This window comes from Meles meles, chromosome 9 (genome assembly GCF_922984935.1).
Source record: "Meles meles chromosome 9, mMelMel3.1 paternal haplotype, whole genome shotgun sequence".
NCBI classification, from domain to species: Eukaryota; Metazoa; Chordata; class Mammalia; order Carnivora; family Mustelidae; genus Meles; species Meles meles.
Window position 1 is genome coordinate 47,278,380 of NC_060074.1, and position 16,542 is coordinate 47,294,921.

The following is a 16,542-nucleotide window of genomic DNA, read 5'->3' on the forward strand; positions in this document are numbered from 1 at the left end:
ATGCCTGAGCTTCTCCTTCCCAGGGAGCCATGTTTCCAGGAGACCCTATGCCTTCCTCTCCCTAGGAGCAACTGGACGTCCTGCACAGGGCCCTGGATGAGAGCAAAATTCACGGCCAGGGCCGGGCCCAGAGAGAGAAGCTGCTGGAAGAGCAGGTCACCTGCCTGGAGCGCAGATGCCAGGAGGCAGGGGGCACGGGGGAGCCCTTGCCACAGGTGAGTGACCCCAGAGGGCAGGGCATTCCCTTTAGGCAATCATCCGCCTCGGGGGCTGAAGGGAGGCTCTGGGAGATGCCTGAGGCAGGTTTTCACACCCAGAGCCGTCCAGACAACCATCAATCTCCAGACGACACGGAGACTGAGGCGGGAGGGGTCAGAGGCCCGAGGCCTGCCCACAGTAAGCGCCCCTACGACAGAGGGATGGTTGTGGACGCCCAGCTGGGGGGAGACATCAGTGGAGCCTGGAGGCTGGGCCCAGGCTCTCAGCAGCCGAAGCCTGAGGCGAGAGAGCGGGTTGCGCGGGTTGCGTGGCGCAGGGCACAGGGAGGCGCGCCCCGCGGGAGCAGACTTCGCGCAGGAGCCGGCCCGCCTGCAGGGGGAGCTCGCGGGGCTGCGCGCGGGCGCAGGACTGGTGGGGGGGGGCCCGCGGCTCCAGGGGGCGGGGAAAGGGGCGTCCGGTGGGGGGTCCGGGCCGCCGCAGGCTGCGGGAGGCTCTGCACCCGCACCTGCTGCTGAGGAAAGCGCCTGCTCTGCACCCGGCCACGCCTCTCCTAGCTCAGGGCCGCCCTGGCGCTGGAGGGTGATCCACAACACTCCCTTCCCTGTTGGTGATACCCTGGCTACTTCTGCTCTCCTTGGGGAGGCACCACAGGTCATAGAAAATGGCCCCGGGTTTGTCCCAGTATCTGAGCCAGAGCCCTGCGGGGAGACCTGTGGCCCGGCTCACTGCCAACCGCTGGAGCCCAGGGTTCTGCTGTCCATGTTGGAAATGGCTCCCAGTCAGGCCCCCACCAACTGCTCCAGGGCAACAGGTGGGGAACGCACCCGTGGTGAAGGGGGGACGCCGATCTTGCCACCCCAGCAGTCTCCACACGGGGCAAGGTAGGGCAGGGTGACCAGCGTCCCCCAGTCCTGCAGCAAGAAAGGGAACAGCAGCGAGGCTGAGGGGCAAGGCCCATCCCAGAGACCCACTGGCCAGGGATTCTGACAGCCACACTGTCCCCAGCTGTGAATGGATCTGGTCTCTGTGTATGAAACAGGCCAAAGCAAAGCCATTCGGGTTGAAACTGGAGGTGGAGTTTGCCAGAGCATTTTCCTGGTGCCGAGAGAAAGGAAATGGCGTTCCTGTCATCCAGAGGGCAGCTCCCTTGTCCTGGAAAGGCTGCCTCAGCCCCCTAGAAACAGGAACAGGGATGTGGGTGTGAGATCTGCCAGCTCTGCTGCCTGCCACAGAGGGCGCCAGCCATGTCTGGGCCCTGGGATTCTGACGTCCTCGGAGCCCGCTCCAGAGACAGGCAGGACAGGGACTAGAGTGGGGAATATGGAGAAAATAGGGGAGGTTGGGGACAGCCCTTGCTGGGGCCTGAGGTGCTCAGTGACTCCCATCCACAAAGTGGGAAAGCAGTAGTCCCAGCATCGGGGGTGGCTGAGGGCCTCGGCCACGGTCCCCAGAGTAGGGTGGCCTTCCCAAGGCTTCACTGAGATGAGGATATACATGTGTCCTGCTGCCCTGGCCACCACCCAGACCATGACCAGGGACCTCAGGGACCATGTCTGGGCCGCATCTGGGCAGAGACACTCATCGCCTGTCCCTACGAGTGGGCACAAAGGAGGAGCACAGGGAGCGGCGCTGCCGGCTGCACACAGGCAGTGCCTGCAGTGTTCCGTGGCACTGGCCCCGGCAAAGGTGTGGGGGAGCTGTGCCAATGTGGACTCACCTGCATAGAGAGAACCAGACCCAGAAGGGAGGGCGTTCCTCGCTCATGGCTGCTCCAGGCAGCAGCGTCTGGCCACCGTCTCTCAGAGGCCGCCTGGGACTCGGGCCTGATCCCCGAGCTGGCCACTGCTTCCTCTGCTCACCAAGGCCTGCATAGACGAGCTTTATGCGAGGCACACTCGTCTGGGCGGGGGGGATGGCGTGGCCTCACCACACCGAGTGGTAGCCCATGGAATGAATGACAGGTGCTGGGGGTCCTGAGCTCTCAGACTTTGGAGGACAGAGGATACAGCAAAAGGTGTGGGCACCACTGAGGAGTGAAAGACAAAGGTCACCAGCCACAGCAGGGTCAGGAGACAGGGCTGCTTCTCAAGTAAGGAGCAGCCAAGTCCCTGTGAGAATGACAGCTGCTTTCAAAGGCCAGCCCAGGCCCAATGCAGCCTCTGACCCTGGTCTCTGGCAGCTCTCCGACAAGCACTGAGCAACACGCCCCACAGGAGAGCAGTGAAGCCCCACCAGGCGAGGGCACTGTGGGCCCAGAACCGCCAGGAGAGTGTGGGCCCCTCCGTGTGTTCCCAGGCACACACGAACATCTCTTCTGGGGCAGGCCCTGGCCACTGGACGCACACTGTCCAGCTGACATGGACTCGGGTGAAGCAGGACATGCGGTCAGCTCAGTGGGGCGACAGTGGGGCCAGAGGCCCTGGGAACGGGATCAGGGGCAGGATGCGGGCCCGGAGGCCTACAGGTCAGGACAGTCACTGGAAGCCACTGGCCAGCCTGTCCCTGCAGAGCCACCTGCCCTCCCAGGAATGAGGGCTGGCCAGACCCTGCAGTCCCAGGAATCCTGCTTGTCCTGGAGGGCGGGCCAGCCGCTGAGCTGCTGGGCTGAGGGAGCCTCTGTGGCCTTTGCTGGGAGCAGTGGCCTGGCCATAGTGGTATTGCCCAGGGCACCAGAGCCAGCTGGGGAGCCCCCGCAGCCCAAGTCGGGGAGGAGAGGAACAGCTAATGAGTTCCAGGAGGTCAGCTGTGAGGGGCCCCCAAACCCATAAACCCTTTATTGGTGTCTCAGGAGGGGAAACCCGGATGTGGCCGTTTATTTATTTTGGATTTCACTTTTCTCTTTTTAACATACGATTCCAGGAGCGTAGCTGGATTTTTAAAGAAACAGGACTTCCTTTTTCAGTGGAAGTGGACTCTTTGTTTTTTTGCCCGCCGAAGAAGAAAGGAGTCCTTATTTTTGTGACGCTACCCTCCTATCACTGACCGCAAACTTTCCCGGTGGGCCAGGCCACCAGGTCTCCCGGGCTCTGCAGGACCAGCCCCCAGGGCAGGAGCGTGGGCCAGGAGGACACGGAAGGGAGGGCCAGCCTGGAGGCCCTCGGAGACACCCCACCCCCACCCGGCACAGGGACCCACAGGGCGGAAGTAGCAGGGTAGTAGAGGGGGTCTGATTCAGAGAGCAGGCCCTGGGTTCTGATCCTACCCCAGCTGTGGACTGGCCTATTGCCCACCCAGGGACTTCCGGGGACGAGACCTCCCTGTCAGGCACCCACAAGGCATGACCTGGGGCAGTTCCTTCTTCCACGAGGATCACCTGCAGCAGACGAAAGGAGACCCTACCAGCCTTCCCACTGGAAGTGTCTGCCTCCTCCATCACATGATATTTAACCCCGGGGCCCTGGGACTGGCGGGGGAGGGTCACCAAGAGGGGGTTCTGCGTGGGCAAACTGCACCTCCAGGGAAGACAGATGGTGGGCACACAGGCTTGCTGGGACGGGATCAGTGAGTGTCCAGGGCCTGGGAGCTGGCTGAGGTGGCGGGGGGTGGGGGGGGGAGGGCACCTGAGTGCAGGAGGCTGAGGCTCTGTGGGGCAGGGGATGCCAGGAGGGGCCCTGCACCTTGCCAGGCCGAGGAGGCCACCGTGTTCTCCTTCTTCAGCCCTCTCTCCAGTGCAGGACCTTCCCCCTCCCCAGCCTGCTTTCAGGGGACACAGAGCCCTTTCCAGAGCCCTCTATGTTCTCCCCACAGTGAAGGCTGGCCTGACCCCACCCACCTGCCAGGAGGCCACCGCAAGCTGTGCTGTCTGGTCTCTTGCAGATGGAGCAGGAGACGCTGAGGAAGGAAGGGGACACGGCCCGACCAGGAGCCAAGAAGGAACGACCGAGGCAGGACAGGGACACGGCTCTGAGGCCAAACCAGCAGCTGCAGGTTAGCAGGCCAGAGGAGCTTCCTGCGCTCCGGCCTGGGGAGGGGGGAGAGGATGGGAGGTCCAGGAGTGTCGGGATCTCAGAAGGGTGCTGCACAGCACTACCACCCCCACGAACTTGCCTATGCAGATGGGAAGGACAGGCTGGACCGTTCCTACACCATACAGATGAGAAGACATAGTCCCAGACGACAATGGGGTCTACCAGTATCCCAGCTCAAGTCATAGGCAGAGGTGGAACCAGCAGCGGGGGCTCAAGGGACCCCTCCTGGTCTTCTCTCCGAAGCCCCATGGGATTGGTAGCATGGTCAGGAGACCTCGTGAGCCAGGCATGGAACAGAAGAGCACGTGAAACACAGGGTCAGGCAGGCCTGTGGGCAAGTCCCAGGGCTGCCCCTCTGTGTACTGGGGGAATCTCCCCTTCCCCTGCTGGGCAGACCCCTCCCTCTGCACAATGACTTGGCAAGAGCAGCAAGGGATGAGAGTTGGCCTGTGACAGCAGCAGGACCCCCTGGTCCAGCCAGGCAGAAACTAGGATGCCATTAAAACACCGGAGTGTGAACAGGTGCTCACCTCCAGACCCGCTTGTCAGTGCCAGGTTGGGGCCCGTGCCCTGCAGACGGTAGTGCAGCCAGCTGGGGGCTGGAGGAGGGACTAGCAGCCCCAAGGGGAAGGCAGGACACCTGCCCGGGGAGACTCCGTGCAACACGCAGGTAGGAGGGCAGCAGATCCAGAGAGCGGAGAGGGAACCGGCCTGAGCTCCACGGCTCTGGGAGCTGGCAGCCCAGCAGCAGCAAGACCTGGCCCCGGAGGCCGAGCCACGTCCTGGGGTCTGGCTGCAGGCTACACAGGCCCTGTGGTGCCGGGACCCCACCCACCCATGGCCAGTGACAGGCTTGGAGGAGCACGTGAGCCCAGACCTCCGTGTCCAGGTGGAGGGAGGGGTGCAGACGGGCCAGCATCCCAGCCGAAGGCCCTCCAGCACCGGGATCCCAAACCGCCGCAGGGGGATCCAACCAACCCTGGGACTCTTACCCTTCCATTCCATCACTCCCACGGCTCACCAAGGGCCAGAGCAAGGATCCCGGGACAGGTCACCACCCTCTCTGTGCCCTTAAGGCGAGTAGTGGGGACAGTTCCTGGATCAGAGGTCAGAGTCAGGAGGCAAGAACAGCGGTGTATGTGGCCTTGGGCATGGACATGCTCTGTCCCCCCAACCCCCCACACGCACCTGCTGGAGCTGACCCTTGGGCTCTGAGCCGTCAGAGACCTCAGAGCCATGGGGTCAAAACCCTCATTTGACACCTGAGGGAACTGAGACCCAGAAAAGTAAATTGACACCCAGTGTCACCCCCAAATTAGTGTCCCGAACCCACGAGCCCATGTCCCAAACCGAGAAGCCAAGAAGCACGAATTTCCTTATCATCCTGAGTGCTTTCATGGCCTGAAGGGAAGGGGGTCTGTCCACTGCACACATCTGCCTCTGTCCTGAGGACCCACACACTTGGGCGTTGTCCCTGTCTGGCAGCTGGTGAGCCTGTCCACCATCGATTCTTTCTCTCCCACACACGGCTCCTCTCCTCAGGAGCCACAGAGCTCCGCACAACCCCGCGCTTGGGGGCCCTGCTGGCGGGGCCTGCCACCGTCACCACCCCCCCCAACCTGAGCTCCTGCCCCGCCCCAGGTGGCCAGTCTGAAGAAGCAGCTGGACCAGGAGGTGCCTCGGCGGCAACAAGCCCACCTCAGCCAGGCCGCCCGGGCCAGAAAGTGAGCCTGGCTACAGAATGGCCCCAGGCAGCCGGCCCATCACAGCCATGAGCAGCCAGGGCCCACGAAGCCCCCACCAGGGAAACCAGGGCCTCGTGCTATTCACAGAGTGTGGCGCAGGCAGCCCCAGCCCTGAGCCCACAACTCCAGCCCTAGGGGGCCTGTGTCACCAGCACTCTGCCGCTCCCCCAGCATGGCGCTCCTCCCGGCCCGCGGGACACTGTGCTCCAGGACAGTCCTCCGCCGCAGGGAGCCACCCATAGCCTGCACCAGTCTGGCCCTGCTTCCGCTCGGACACACTGGTCTGGGCCGACCCTGGGAGCCAGGCCCTGGCAGGCCGGCTTCCGTGGCCGTAGGCTGCATTCCGTGCCCTTGGCTCTATAAACACTGGGAAACACGTGGAAAGTATTTCCACCAACTGGAGCCAAAAACATAATGTCCTGCGAGGCCCAGCCACCACTTCCCCACGTCCAGAGGCCGCGGGAATTCTGTATCCAGGAACTACAGGCCCGTCCCAGAGGCAGGTGGCTGGAAATGACTCAGAAGCCAGTCCCGGTGACTCACGGGCCATGAGAAGCCCCAGCCTGTGAGAGTTCGGGCTGTTACAGAGCCTCCCACTTTTCCAGCCTATAAACTCTGGGAAAATTCCTGCAGGAACCAAGGCCGACTTGCTGGGAGACCGAGGCAGCCATCTTGAGCCTCTGCGGAGTGGCCTGTTGGCATTTTCACTCATTGCTCCATTCACACTGGTCCCAGTGGCCTCTCGAATAGACGGTGTGGGGCCATGGCTGGGCAGCACGGTCTGCAGCCACAGGTGCTGACTGCCATCCGGGACATGGGCACGGCCAAGGGAGTTCGGGCCTTGTAGCTGTGGCCCAGATGGGCCATCTCCAGCTGTCTGTTGCAGGATTGACCCCAGTCTTAAAGCAGGCTGCCGGTCAGGCTTTGCTTTCTTCATGAACACAGGGATGGAGTTATCATGGGGCGTGAGGTGTACAAAAGCAGTGGCTGGAGGGAGATCGGCAATGGGCTTCGGTCTGCCCTCTGCTCTGCCCGATTATTGGGGATTGGGTTGAAAAGGATTCTGAAGTTCAGCTCAAGCTCAGAGGTGAGGAGCTGGGGGACAATTAACAATGGCCACTGTGGGCAAAGAAGGTTTTAGTGCTGGTATCTGTGTGTGATACCTGTCCATCAGGATGGATCACAGGCGGCCGCACCCTGACTGCTGGAGAGTGTTCTGCAGAATGGGCAAGAGTGGGGCCTTGAGAGGGAAGGAGTGGCCCTCAGGTAGCAGTTGGACCCCCAAACCTCCACCCCCAGCAGAAGGATCCAAGGGATGGGGGCGTGAGGAAGGGACAAGAGGCTGGAGAAGGGTGTGGGGGGGCACTTTCCTCTCTGCCTGCCTGTGGCACCCACAGCTGTCACATGGGTCATTCCTCTGGGCCATAGCTCCCAGCCCAGAAGAGCTACAAAGATGCTCGTGGGTGAGAGGGAGGTGCATTGCAGACACCAGACGGGTCAGGGTGGCTCCCCGGTATTAAAAGGGAGGCCTCCCTTGGAGCACCTGGGGACTCAGTCATTGGGCATCCGCCTTTTGCTTAGGTCGTGATCCTGGGGTCATGGGATGAGCCCCACATCGGGCTCCCTGCTCGGCGCGGAGCCTGCTTCTCCCTCTCCCACTCCCCCTGCTTGTATTCCCTCTCTCACTGTGTCTCTGTCAAATAAATAAATAAAATCTTTTGAAAAAATAAATAAATAAATAAATAAAATGAGATCTCCCCATAACCCGACCAGCATTCTCTGTGGCAAAGTCTGTGTTCTCCCCACATGCATAGGAGGGACGTTCAAAGCACCTGTGAGACCTCTGAGATCTGCATACTTTAATGAATAGTTCAATCCATGTAAGAGATGCTATTTCTATTTATTCAACATAAAGTCATATACTTAGGGGAAAAAAGATTTTCCTAATGGAAGTAAATTGGTGTTTCTTAAACCTCCCAGTAGGACACTGACAATTCCCATAGAACCAGGAGCCGGGTCTGTTCCCCCAGCATCTCCCTGGGGCACCTGTTGACACATGAGGAGACGGGGACTCCACAAGGCCTTGCTTCTGGACCAAGGCCACAGGACAGTCAGCAAGAGGTCAGGTGATGCCCAGAGACCCCACACCCATGTGGCCAGTGAGGCTGCAGGCCCAGCATCCTGTTGCTGGAGGACAGAGATGGGCTGTGGCACCAAGCAAGGTGAGGCCCAGAGCCTGGGGTGCTGGAGCCCAGCTGGGCCTCCTCCTATCCTCACACGCACCACCCACCCCACCCTCCCGGAGGTAACGTCCTAGGGCAGGGGCCAGGCTGAGCACACGGGGCCAGGGCTGAATGGTTGCCCATGCCCTCCCTGGATGCTGAAGGGAAAGGCTCCCAGCTTCTTCCTTGGCCGAGCTGTGTGGAAGCATCCAGCCTGGAAGAGCCCGGCAGCCCCAGTATCCGTCTGGGGGTCATCAGCCCTGGACCAACCCTAGCTCTACCCCCTGCAGCTGTGTGATCCTGGACGGGCTCTCTGGCCTCAGTCCCGTCAAATGGGGCAACTCCACCCCAGAGTGTCATGGGGAGTCCTCCGTGAAGTCCGGCCCAGATCGGCACCATCAAGAGCTCTCGGCAGTGGGGGGCAGCACCAGCACGCCATAGTCCCCACAGGGGGCACCGCCAGGCATCTGGGGCAACAGCCTTCCCAGGAGTCAGCGAACAGGCCCTGTGCCCACAGCATGGTGGGGGCAAATGGAGCGGGGGGAGCCGGAGAGCCGCAGAGAAAGCGCTATTTGGGGCACAGGGAAGGCCGTGATTCCCATGGCGCAGACCAGGCAGGAGAGGGTGAAGGGGCACCCTGAGGGGACAGACCCCGGACCCCCAAAGCATCCTGGCCTTTGGGGGAGGCAGAGCCTCCCACCACAGCTGGAGCAGGAAATGGGCCACAGGACCAAGGAGGCCAACTAGAACCAGGGTCACTGATATTCGGCCTTCTAAAATATTCATATTTTTTAAATAACTACAAATAAAAAACTTTTTGGGGGGCACCTGGGTGGCTCAGTGGATTAAAGCCTCTGCCTTCGGCTCAGGTCATGGTCCCAGGGTTCTGGGATCGAGCCCCACATCAGGCTCTCTGCTCTGCGGACAGCCTGCTTACTCCTCTCTCTCTCTGCCTGCCTCTCTGCCTACTTGTGATCTCTGTCTGTCAAATAAATAAATAAAATCTTAAAAAAAAAAAACTTTTTTGAAGATTTTATTTATTTGTCAGAGAGAATGTGAGAAAACACACGCAGGGGGCGTGGCGCAGGGAGCCCAATGTGGGGCTTGATCCCAGGACCCTGAAATCATGACCTGAGCCGGAGGCCCAACCAACTGAGCCACCCGGGCACCCCACAAATAAAAATTTTACAAAAAGCATATAATAAGAAAACCACCACACATAAGCCATCAGTGCAGATCCTAAAATCTAAGCAGTTCCTTCTTCTGGCACGTGTACAGGCCAGTGGCTGGGGGAGCCGAAGACACAGTAGATGCTGCAACGGACACTCTCTAAAGACTCGTAGTCGATACTCTACCCTGAGCTTTGTCCCACGTCATTAAAAATGCCACCGAAGCATGATTTCACCAGCTGCCGAAACTCCCAGCAAAAAGTCAGGCCCTGGGCCCCACTAAAGCCCTCCTGTGGTGGCTGTCGCTGGAGGCTGCAGGACAGTCTGGAAGTGGAGGCTTCACCCCTGCGCCAGGGGCAGGAGGGTGAGGCTGCCTGGCGCCTACCCCCACCCAGCAGTCACTCATCTACCAGAAGGGAAGACAGATTCCCAACCTGAGCCCACCTGTAACCATTTTTGGCCTGTCCCTGCTGATTCTCTGGCTCAAAGTGTTTCTAATTCCTCTCTGTTGTTTGACCAAATGAAGCAGCAGTGAACATCCCAGGGACTAAATGTGGAAGCCTGTTCTTGTCATTTCCCTAAGATCAATAGCAGCTGTCCCATTGTGGGTGTCCAGCTGCGCAGGGGTTCCATGAAGGCCGTGCCCCCTTGCCGCACATTAGGGCAGAAGCCGAGTGGGCCCAGGACTCAAGGACAGTCCCTTCATGTGAGGAATGCTGTCACCCTGAGCCAGGTGTGCCCGTCTCTGCCTCAGTGAACCAGCTGTGCCAAGACCCCATCCAGCCTCACCATGTAACAACCAGGCCGGGTGGGTTTCCACCCGGAAGAGCTGGACCCAATGGCCCTAGAGCCTCCTAGCCTTGTTCCCGGAGCTGGTGGGGAAGGGGGTTACCTGGGGTTAGGGTTAGGTGTTTCTTGTTTCACATAGGTCTGGGGACCCCTGGAGAGGGAGCTGTGGGAGGGGCAGCCCATCAGGCTCCACCCCACGCACTGCCCCGCCCAGGGTCCCTGACCCCAGGCCTGCAGGGACCCCACCAGCTGTGTTGTGGGGAAGGACACTCCCTACCTTGCCCTGTATGGAGCCCCAAGTCCTGGGGTATCCCGGGGTCGGCTGGGGGGCTCCCCCATTGAAATTGCACACATACCCAGGCCCTGAACTAAGCTGTCACAGGCTGGTTGGGGAGGCTCAGATTTCCTGGCCGCAGGAACATGAGCCTGCTTGATAAAAAACGACTTTGGTTTTGATAAATGTGGACTTTCTGTGGCAGAGACAAAGGCGCCCTTGAGTCCAGAGGGGAACCTAAAACGGCACATTGCTGAAAAGTATTTCCTGATAATATTTTTAGCACCTGAAAAAAAAAATTTTTTCCCTCTTTTTTTTGCCTGTGGAGTTGTTGGCGGGTGGGCAGGGAATTCATTTTGTTTTGGGTTTTGGTTGTTTTGGGTTTTGTTTTGTTTTTTTAATGTACTGCCCAGCAGTGGTGGGGCCTCATGTTAACCCCCCGTCTCCCAGACCAGGTACAAATTGGTCCAGACAGCCAGGCACGGGCACCAGGTAGATAAGACCTCATTGGGGACCATGACCCAAGGGTCTGCCTGTGGCTGGCTCTGACCTGGACCCACAGGCACCTGCTCTCGGGGTGGGGCCCAGGCCTAAGCATGGCCTCACCAAGCCACCCAGGGGACATGCTTGTGTGGCCTGGTTGGGATCTCTTGTCTAGGGCAACCACTCCCACCATGTCTGGAGTAACAGTCCTTTTCTGGACACATCTAGTGGGCACTGTGTGCCCATGGGTATGCTGGGCTCTGGGACAGCCCTGCTCCCCCCAAATCTAGCCCAGAAATGGGCCTTGACCAGGTTCCCTGGACGTGTGTGCTCAGGAGGGGGAGCAGAAGAGGCGCCTGTGAGCAGGTGGGCAGCTGCTGGGTCTGTGAGCAGGTGTGTGTGAACAGTTGTGATGGAGTGTGGGTGTGTGGGTGTTTGAGTGTCGTGTCTGTGTGTGTGAGAGTGTGCATGCGTGTGTGTGTGTGTGAGTAAGCGAACACGAGCAAGTGGGAACGTGCTCCTACTCCCTGGGTTCCTGCAGAGAATCGTGTGAACTTGGGATTCTGTTCTCCGCACAGCCCCGGCCATCAGATGTCATTTCTGACTTTTGTCCTCCAGAGATGGGAGGCCTTGATCTTTCTCACCCTTCACTGGAAGCATGCAGTAGTCCTGCTGTCCTGGGGCATCCCCAAGGCAGGAGCCTGGCCTCAGGGCTGGTCCTCTCGCAGCCGAGGTCAGTGGAACTAAAGAGAAGTTTTGGGGGACCTTGTCCTCTGGGTGGTGGCAGTGTGAGGTCGGCCCCAACTGCGGCTGCCTCCTTAAATTCTGCCCTGATTCTAGCCTACGTCTGTAACCCGCAGAGTCAAACCGTCACACTCTAAGGACCTGTCCACTGTTTCTTCAAAGTCACACTAGTGTTCCTGGCTAACTACAAAACAGCAGTTGCTCACTGAAGACATTCTAGGACACACAGAAAAATACAGAGCCAGACATAAAAGCTCCCAGAAACTCAGTGGTAGTGCTGGCTCTTTCCACTTATCCATGGTGGGTGCCCCATTGTCTTCAGGAGCTCTGGGCTTGGCTCGCAGTCACACATCCCCCAACACCAGATTCTGAGGGCAGGGAGGATGGAGAGGGCCCTGCACTGAGCCTGAGGAGTGACAAACATTCAGAACAAGGTGTGAGGTCAGTGGTTCCAGGGGCAGAAGAAGAGCTGGGATGGCCACGAACTTGGGACATGGAATCTGGGTTGTGGGCTCCATCCATCAAGCCCAGAAGCATCTATCCACTTGCCCCCAGGCCCACATGGACCTGTCTTCCCCACTGACAGCCACTAAACCCAGGAGTCTGCTGAAGAGTCTCTTGCTGTGAGGTTCCCTTAGGATCCTGAACCAGTCAGGAAACCTCCTTGGGAATTTCTCCTGATGTGGCTGTGCAGGGCACAAACACCTTGTCTAATGCCCTGAAGTCCCCCAGGCCAGGGGCCCTCACAAAAACAGAGGGAAGCCTCACCTCCAGGGCCAGGAGCTAGTAAGTGTCCACAGGCCAGAGTTTGGGAGCTGCAGGGGGCTGGCTTCTAGCCACTTCCACAAGGGTATCCAGGCACTGTTAAGCCGGAGTGGACCCAACTAACCACTCTCTGCAGGGGGTGACAGGGTCCCCTGGCAAGGCAGCGACCCAGACCCAGCATCTCAGGTAGGACTTAGGGTCTGTCTCAGAATTGCTGTGTGAGCAAGGCGCTTCCATTGGGCCCGCCCTAGTCTGGCGACTGGGGACCCACGGAGGAGGAGGAGGATCCCCGCCACAGGACGCTGGTCCGCGAAGCGCTCACCTCGCAAAGCCGAGGACCAGAAAGCTGCACCTCAAAGCCCAAGCGGGCTCAGCCGGGCGCGTCGCGAGCGCCCCGCCCTCCCAGAGGCCTGGCACTTTAAGAGCGGTGTTATTTGCATGACCCCGCCCATGCCCCGCCCAGGTCCGGTGACCGCCAGGCTGGGTATTTAAATTGCGGCCCCTGGGGCGGGGCCGGCCCTGAGCGCGGTCCCGCACGGCGCCTTCCTTCGCGGAGCCACGACCCGAGCGCGGCCCGGCAGAGCGCGCGGAACCCCACCGACTGCGCGCCGCGCGCCGCGCTCCTCGCACCCCGCCCGGCCCCGCCAGCTCCAGCCCCGCACGAGCTGCCAAGCCCTCGGTCCCCGCTGCGCCCCCGCGCTATCCCCGCTGCGTCCCCGCTCTGTCGCCGCGCAGTCCCGCTGCGCCCCCGCGCTGTCCCCGCTGCGTCCCCGCTCCGGCCCCACTGCGTCCCCGCGCTGTCCCCGCTGCGTCCCCGCTGCGCCCCCGCTCCGGCCCCACTGTGCTCCGCTGCGTCCCGACCGCCGATCCTCGGCGATGCAGCGCGGCGGCGCCTGGGCGCTGCTCTTGGCCGCGGCCCTGGGGCTCGGGGCGCGCGGGGTTCGCGGCGCGGTGGCCCTCGCCGACTTCTACCCGTTCGGTGCGGAACGCGGCGACGCTGTCACCCCCAAACAGGACGACGGCGGCTCGGGTCTGCGGCCGCTCTCCGTGCCCTTCCCGTTCTTCGGCGCCGAACACTCCGGACTCTACGTGAGTAACCTCGAGCCGCGGGGGTGCCGGGGAGGGCGCTGCGCCCCGCCGCTGCCCGCCGCCCCGACTCCCGCCGCCGCCGCCAGCAACTTGGCACCGCGGCGGCCAGAGGTGGAATGAGGACAGCGCTTCCTCCCTCCGGCGGCCAAGGCCGGACAGCGGCCTGCGGGAGAGGCGGGCGGGGGTGGGGTTCGAACTGAAGTCTGGCCACCTGGGCGAAGGGAGCATGGCGCGCCCAGGCCCGGCCTCACCCGCCAGGAGCTTGGGCAGAGGGCACAGATCGCGTCTGCCCAGCGACTGGTCCCCAGCACGGTGGGAGGAGTCGGCCCTGTCCTGCTTCTTTCAGAAACATCAATGTGGCCGCAGCCACGTGCTTCCTGGAGCCTCAGTTTCCCGAGTGAGGCACCTGACCCTTTCAGTTCCTCACCGGGCCTGCCACAGCCTCACCCGCCCTCCCGGTCAGGCCCCGCCCTGAGTTGCCACCTGAGGCCCACTTCCAGGAGGCTGGGACCCATGCCCAGCAGTCAGAGCAGGGCCTGCTTCTCCGCAGACCACCTCCTGCGTCTGGCAGCAGCTGGGGGTAGTGTTTCCTCTGGTGGTTGTCTCCCTTTCTCCCTTGGTCCTGAGTCCAGGAGCTGGTCACTCCGGCCCATAGATCCCAAACAGGACTTGGAGAGGGAGCTCTGGGGCCAGGGACTCTGGACAGCAGGAGCTGCTCCGGCTGAAGGACGAGGCGGGAGATATGGTTCTGTGCCTCCTGCTCCCAGGGAGGGACCCTGGGCCACAGAGATCATGAAACGTTACATCTCATCCCTGCTTGGTGCCTTTACTGTGAGGACCTCTGGGCACTGGCACCCACCGTCCCCTGAATCAAGGCTAGAAAAGTGTTGGGCCAGCCTGATGGTACTTCCCATTACCTCCAACACTGTCACACCAGACATGGCCTCAGCCACTTTCAATACCACTGCCACCGTCTGCCCTGCCATCCACCCACACGAGCACCACCCTCTGCATACGCCCCTCTGCACAGCCACCTGTTCCATCCACTCTCTCCTCCCCACCACCTTCAAGGCCACCCCCACCCGCACTCACATCTTTTGCACCATGACATCCTCACCCAGCACTGTCCCAGTGGCCTCTGCCAATGTCATGCTCTCCCTCCACCAGCGGCCATGGCACAGCCTGGCAGCAGGCTCTCCCTGCACCTGTGCAGGAAGGCTTCCGCACCTGGGCAGCAGCATTTGGCAATGGCAGTGGTGGGAGGGCACACGTTCTCTCTGTAGAAGTCACTCTGCTGAGGGTCCCCCTGGGACAGGACGGACTTCCAGCGGTACATGGTGGACAGTGCAGAGCCGTGCTCAACGTCCGCAGGGGCCAGATGAGGCTCTTGCCTCTTAGCCATGGGACAGCTGGGGCTGGCACTATTCTTACAGAACACTATCAAAATGTACCATAAAAATCTGGGCCAGGCTCTCAGCCTTCTCATCAAAGCTGCAGGTGAAACTATTAAGATGGTTGACCCTCTTAAAGACCTACCAAAAACATCTACCCTTGCCAAAATAGCCAGGAAAAATGGCTCTAACGTGGAAAGATCTGCTAGGAAAATAAATCATTTCATGAGAAACGAACGTTACAGCGGCTAACAAAACATATATCTCATATGGGATATCACATATCCCATAAAAGCCTTTTCCTAAAACAAAGAGAATATCAGAATAACACTTGTCAGCATGGACCCAGTGGGCACGCTGTGCCCTCTCTTTCTTCAGTGAGAAAGACAGTGGGATTCCTGAGGGAGCAGTGCCCAGACACCTGCCGGCAGGACCACGGGGGCACTGTGGTCATGGACGGCAGGGCAGCTGGTGGGAGGCAGGTTATGATCAAAGCTACGTGAGAGAGGGGAAGGTGTTTGCCCCATAGCATGTGATCCTGGCCCGGTGCCTCCTGTGCCTGTGCCTGGATGATCAGAGGGCAGATGGGGAAACTGAGGCTCAGAAGGCAGATCCCAGGGCCTTTTGGATCACCCTGTCCAGCTGCCTCCTCACCCTTCCATCTCAAACTCAGTGGGACCCAGTGGGACCCAGTGCTTCCTCCCTGGACCCACCATCTCCTTCCGATGCCTCCCTCCTTTCCCTCGTCCTCTCATTGTCGGAGCCTTGGAAACACATCCCACTTCCCAGTGTCTGCACCGTCACAGCCCTGGGCCTGGCCACTGTCCCCACTCGCCAGGGTGCAGGGTGCTTCCTCGCTGGCCTTTGTCTCCTGGTCCTGCCCCTCGAGCCTGTCCATAGCACTGCCAAACATGAATGAGATCCTGCCTCTCCTTTCAGCCCCCAGCCTCGAGGCTGGGTTGTTTGGCCCCCAGCACAACTTCCAGCCCCCTCTGCTCCAGTCACACAGAGCAGGCCCCACTCAGGGGTGGCGCTCACCATTCCTGCGGCCAGGGCGCTTCCCCAAACTTGCAGGTCTTGAGGAGGGCCCCCACTCCACTCCCCCACTATGTCCCCTGTGCTTGCCCCTGAGCCCACCATGCTGTTTCCTTGCTTGGTGTCTGCCTCCCACCTGTGGACCTGTGTCCTGCAAGCCACGTCAGGACAAACTCACAACATGTATTTATGTCTTCTGAAAGGAAGCAGTGGACACGGCACATGTCTGTGTGTGTGTGTGCGTGCACGCACATGCATATGCACGCACAGTGGACACATTTCCTGGCTCTCTCCACTCAGGAAAATGGAAGCTATACTACCCCAGAGCACCGAACTCTCCTGGTGCTCCGCTCCTGCTTGCCAAACGTCAGTCTCCCTAGAAGGAACTAGGGCTCTATGGAGACAATACGCCCCAGGCAGGGAAAGTGCAGAAGGGGCCTGGGAATCAAGCTCCTGAGAAGTAAGATGTGCTCCAAGAATGGTCAGGATGTGGCAGGAGGACACAGAGGCCTTCAGATGGCTCTCTGGCCATATGGGGACAATCAGCTGAAAAGGCTGGTAGAAACAGGTTTTCACCCATTAGATAAAGAGGGAAGCAAGGAGCTTGCGCTGGTAGAAGTCCGCAAGGGATGCCCTGTGGGAATGAGGG

General features: G+C 60.4%; 2 protein-coding genes across 19 annotated transcripts in view; both read left to right on the top strand.

Annotated features, from left to right (window-relative positions):
- Nucleotides 1–6,529, top strand: part of CROCC2 (ciliary rootlet coiled-coil, rootletin family member 2) — a 61,886-nt gene extending 55,357 nt beyond the window's left edge. The window contains 4 exon segments of the mRNA XM_046019469.1: nucleotides 66–215; nucleotides 4,036–4,146; nucleotides 4,873–5,052; nucleotides 5,829–6,529. Of these exon segments, the coding sequence (XP_045875425.1) occupies nucleotides 66–215; nucleotides 4,036–4,146; nucleotides 4,873–5,052; nucleotides 5,829–5,915 (528 nt within the window). The 3' untranslated portion in view covers nucleotides 5,916–6,529.
- Nucleotides 6,530–12,881: 6,352 nt separating this feature from the next.
- The window catches only part of SNED1 (sushi, nidogen and EGF like domains 1), an 81,225-nt gene continuing 77,564 nt past the window's right edge, over nucleotides 12,882–16,542 (top strand). For all 18 annotated transcript variants that reach the window (XM_046019622.1, XM_046019626.1, XM_046019633.1 and 15 more), the window contains exon 1: nucleotides 12,882–13,467. In XM_046019622.1, coding sequence (XP_045875578.1) covers nucleotides 13,255–13,467 — 213 coding nt within the window. In that variant the 5' untranslated portion in view covers nucleotides 12,882–13,254. The remainder of the gene's footprint in view (nucleotides 13,468–16,542) is intronic.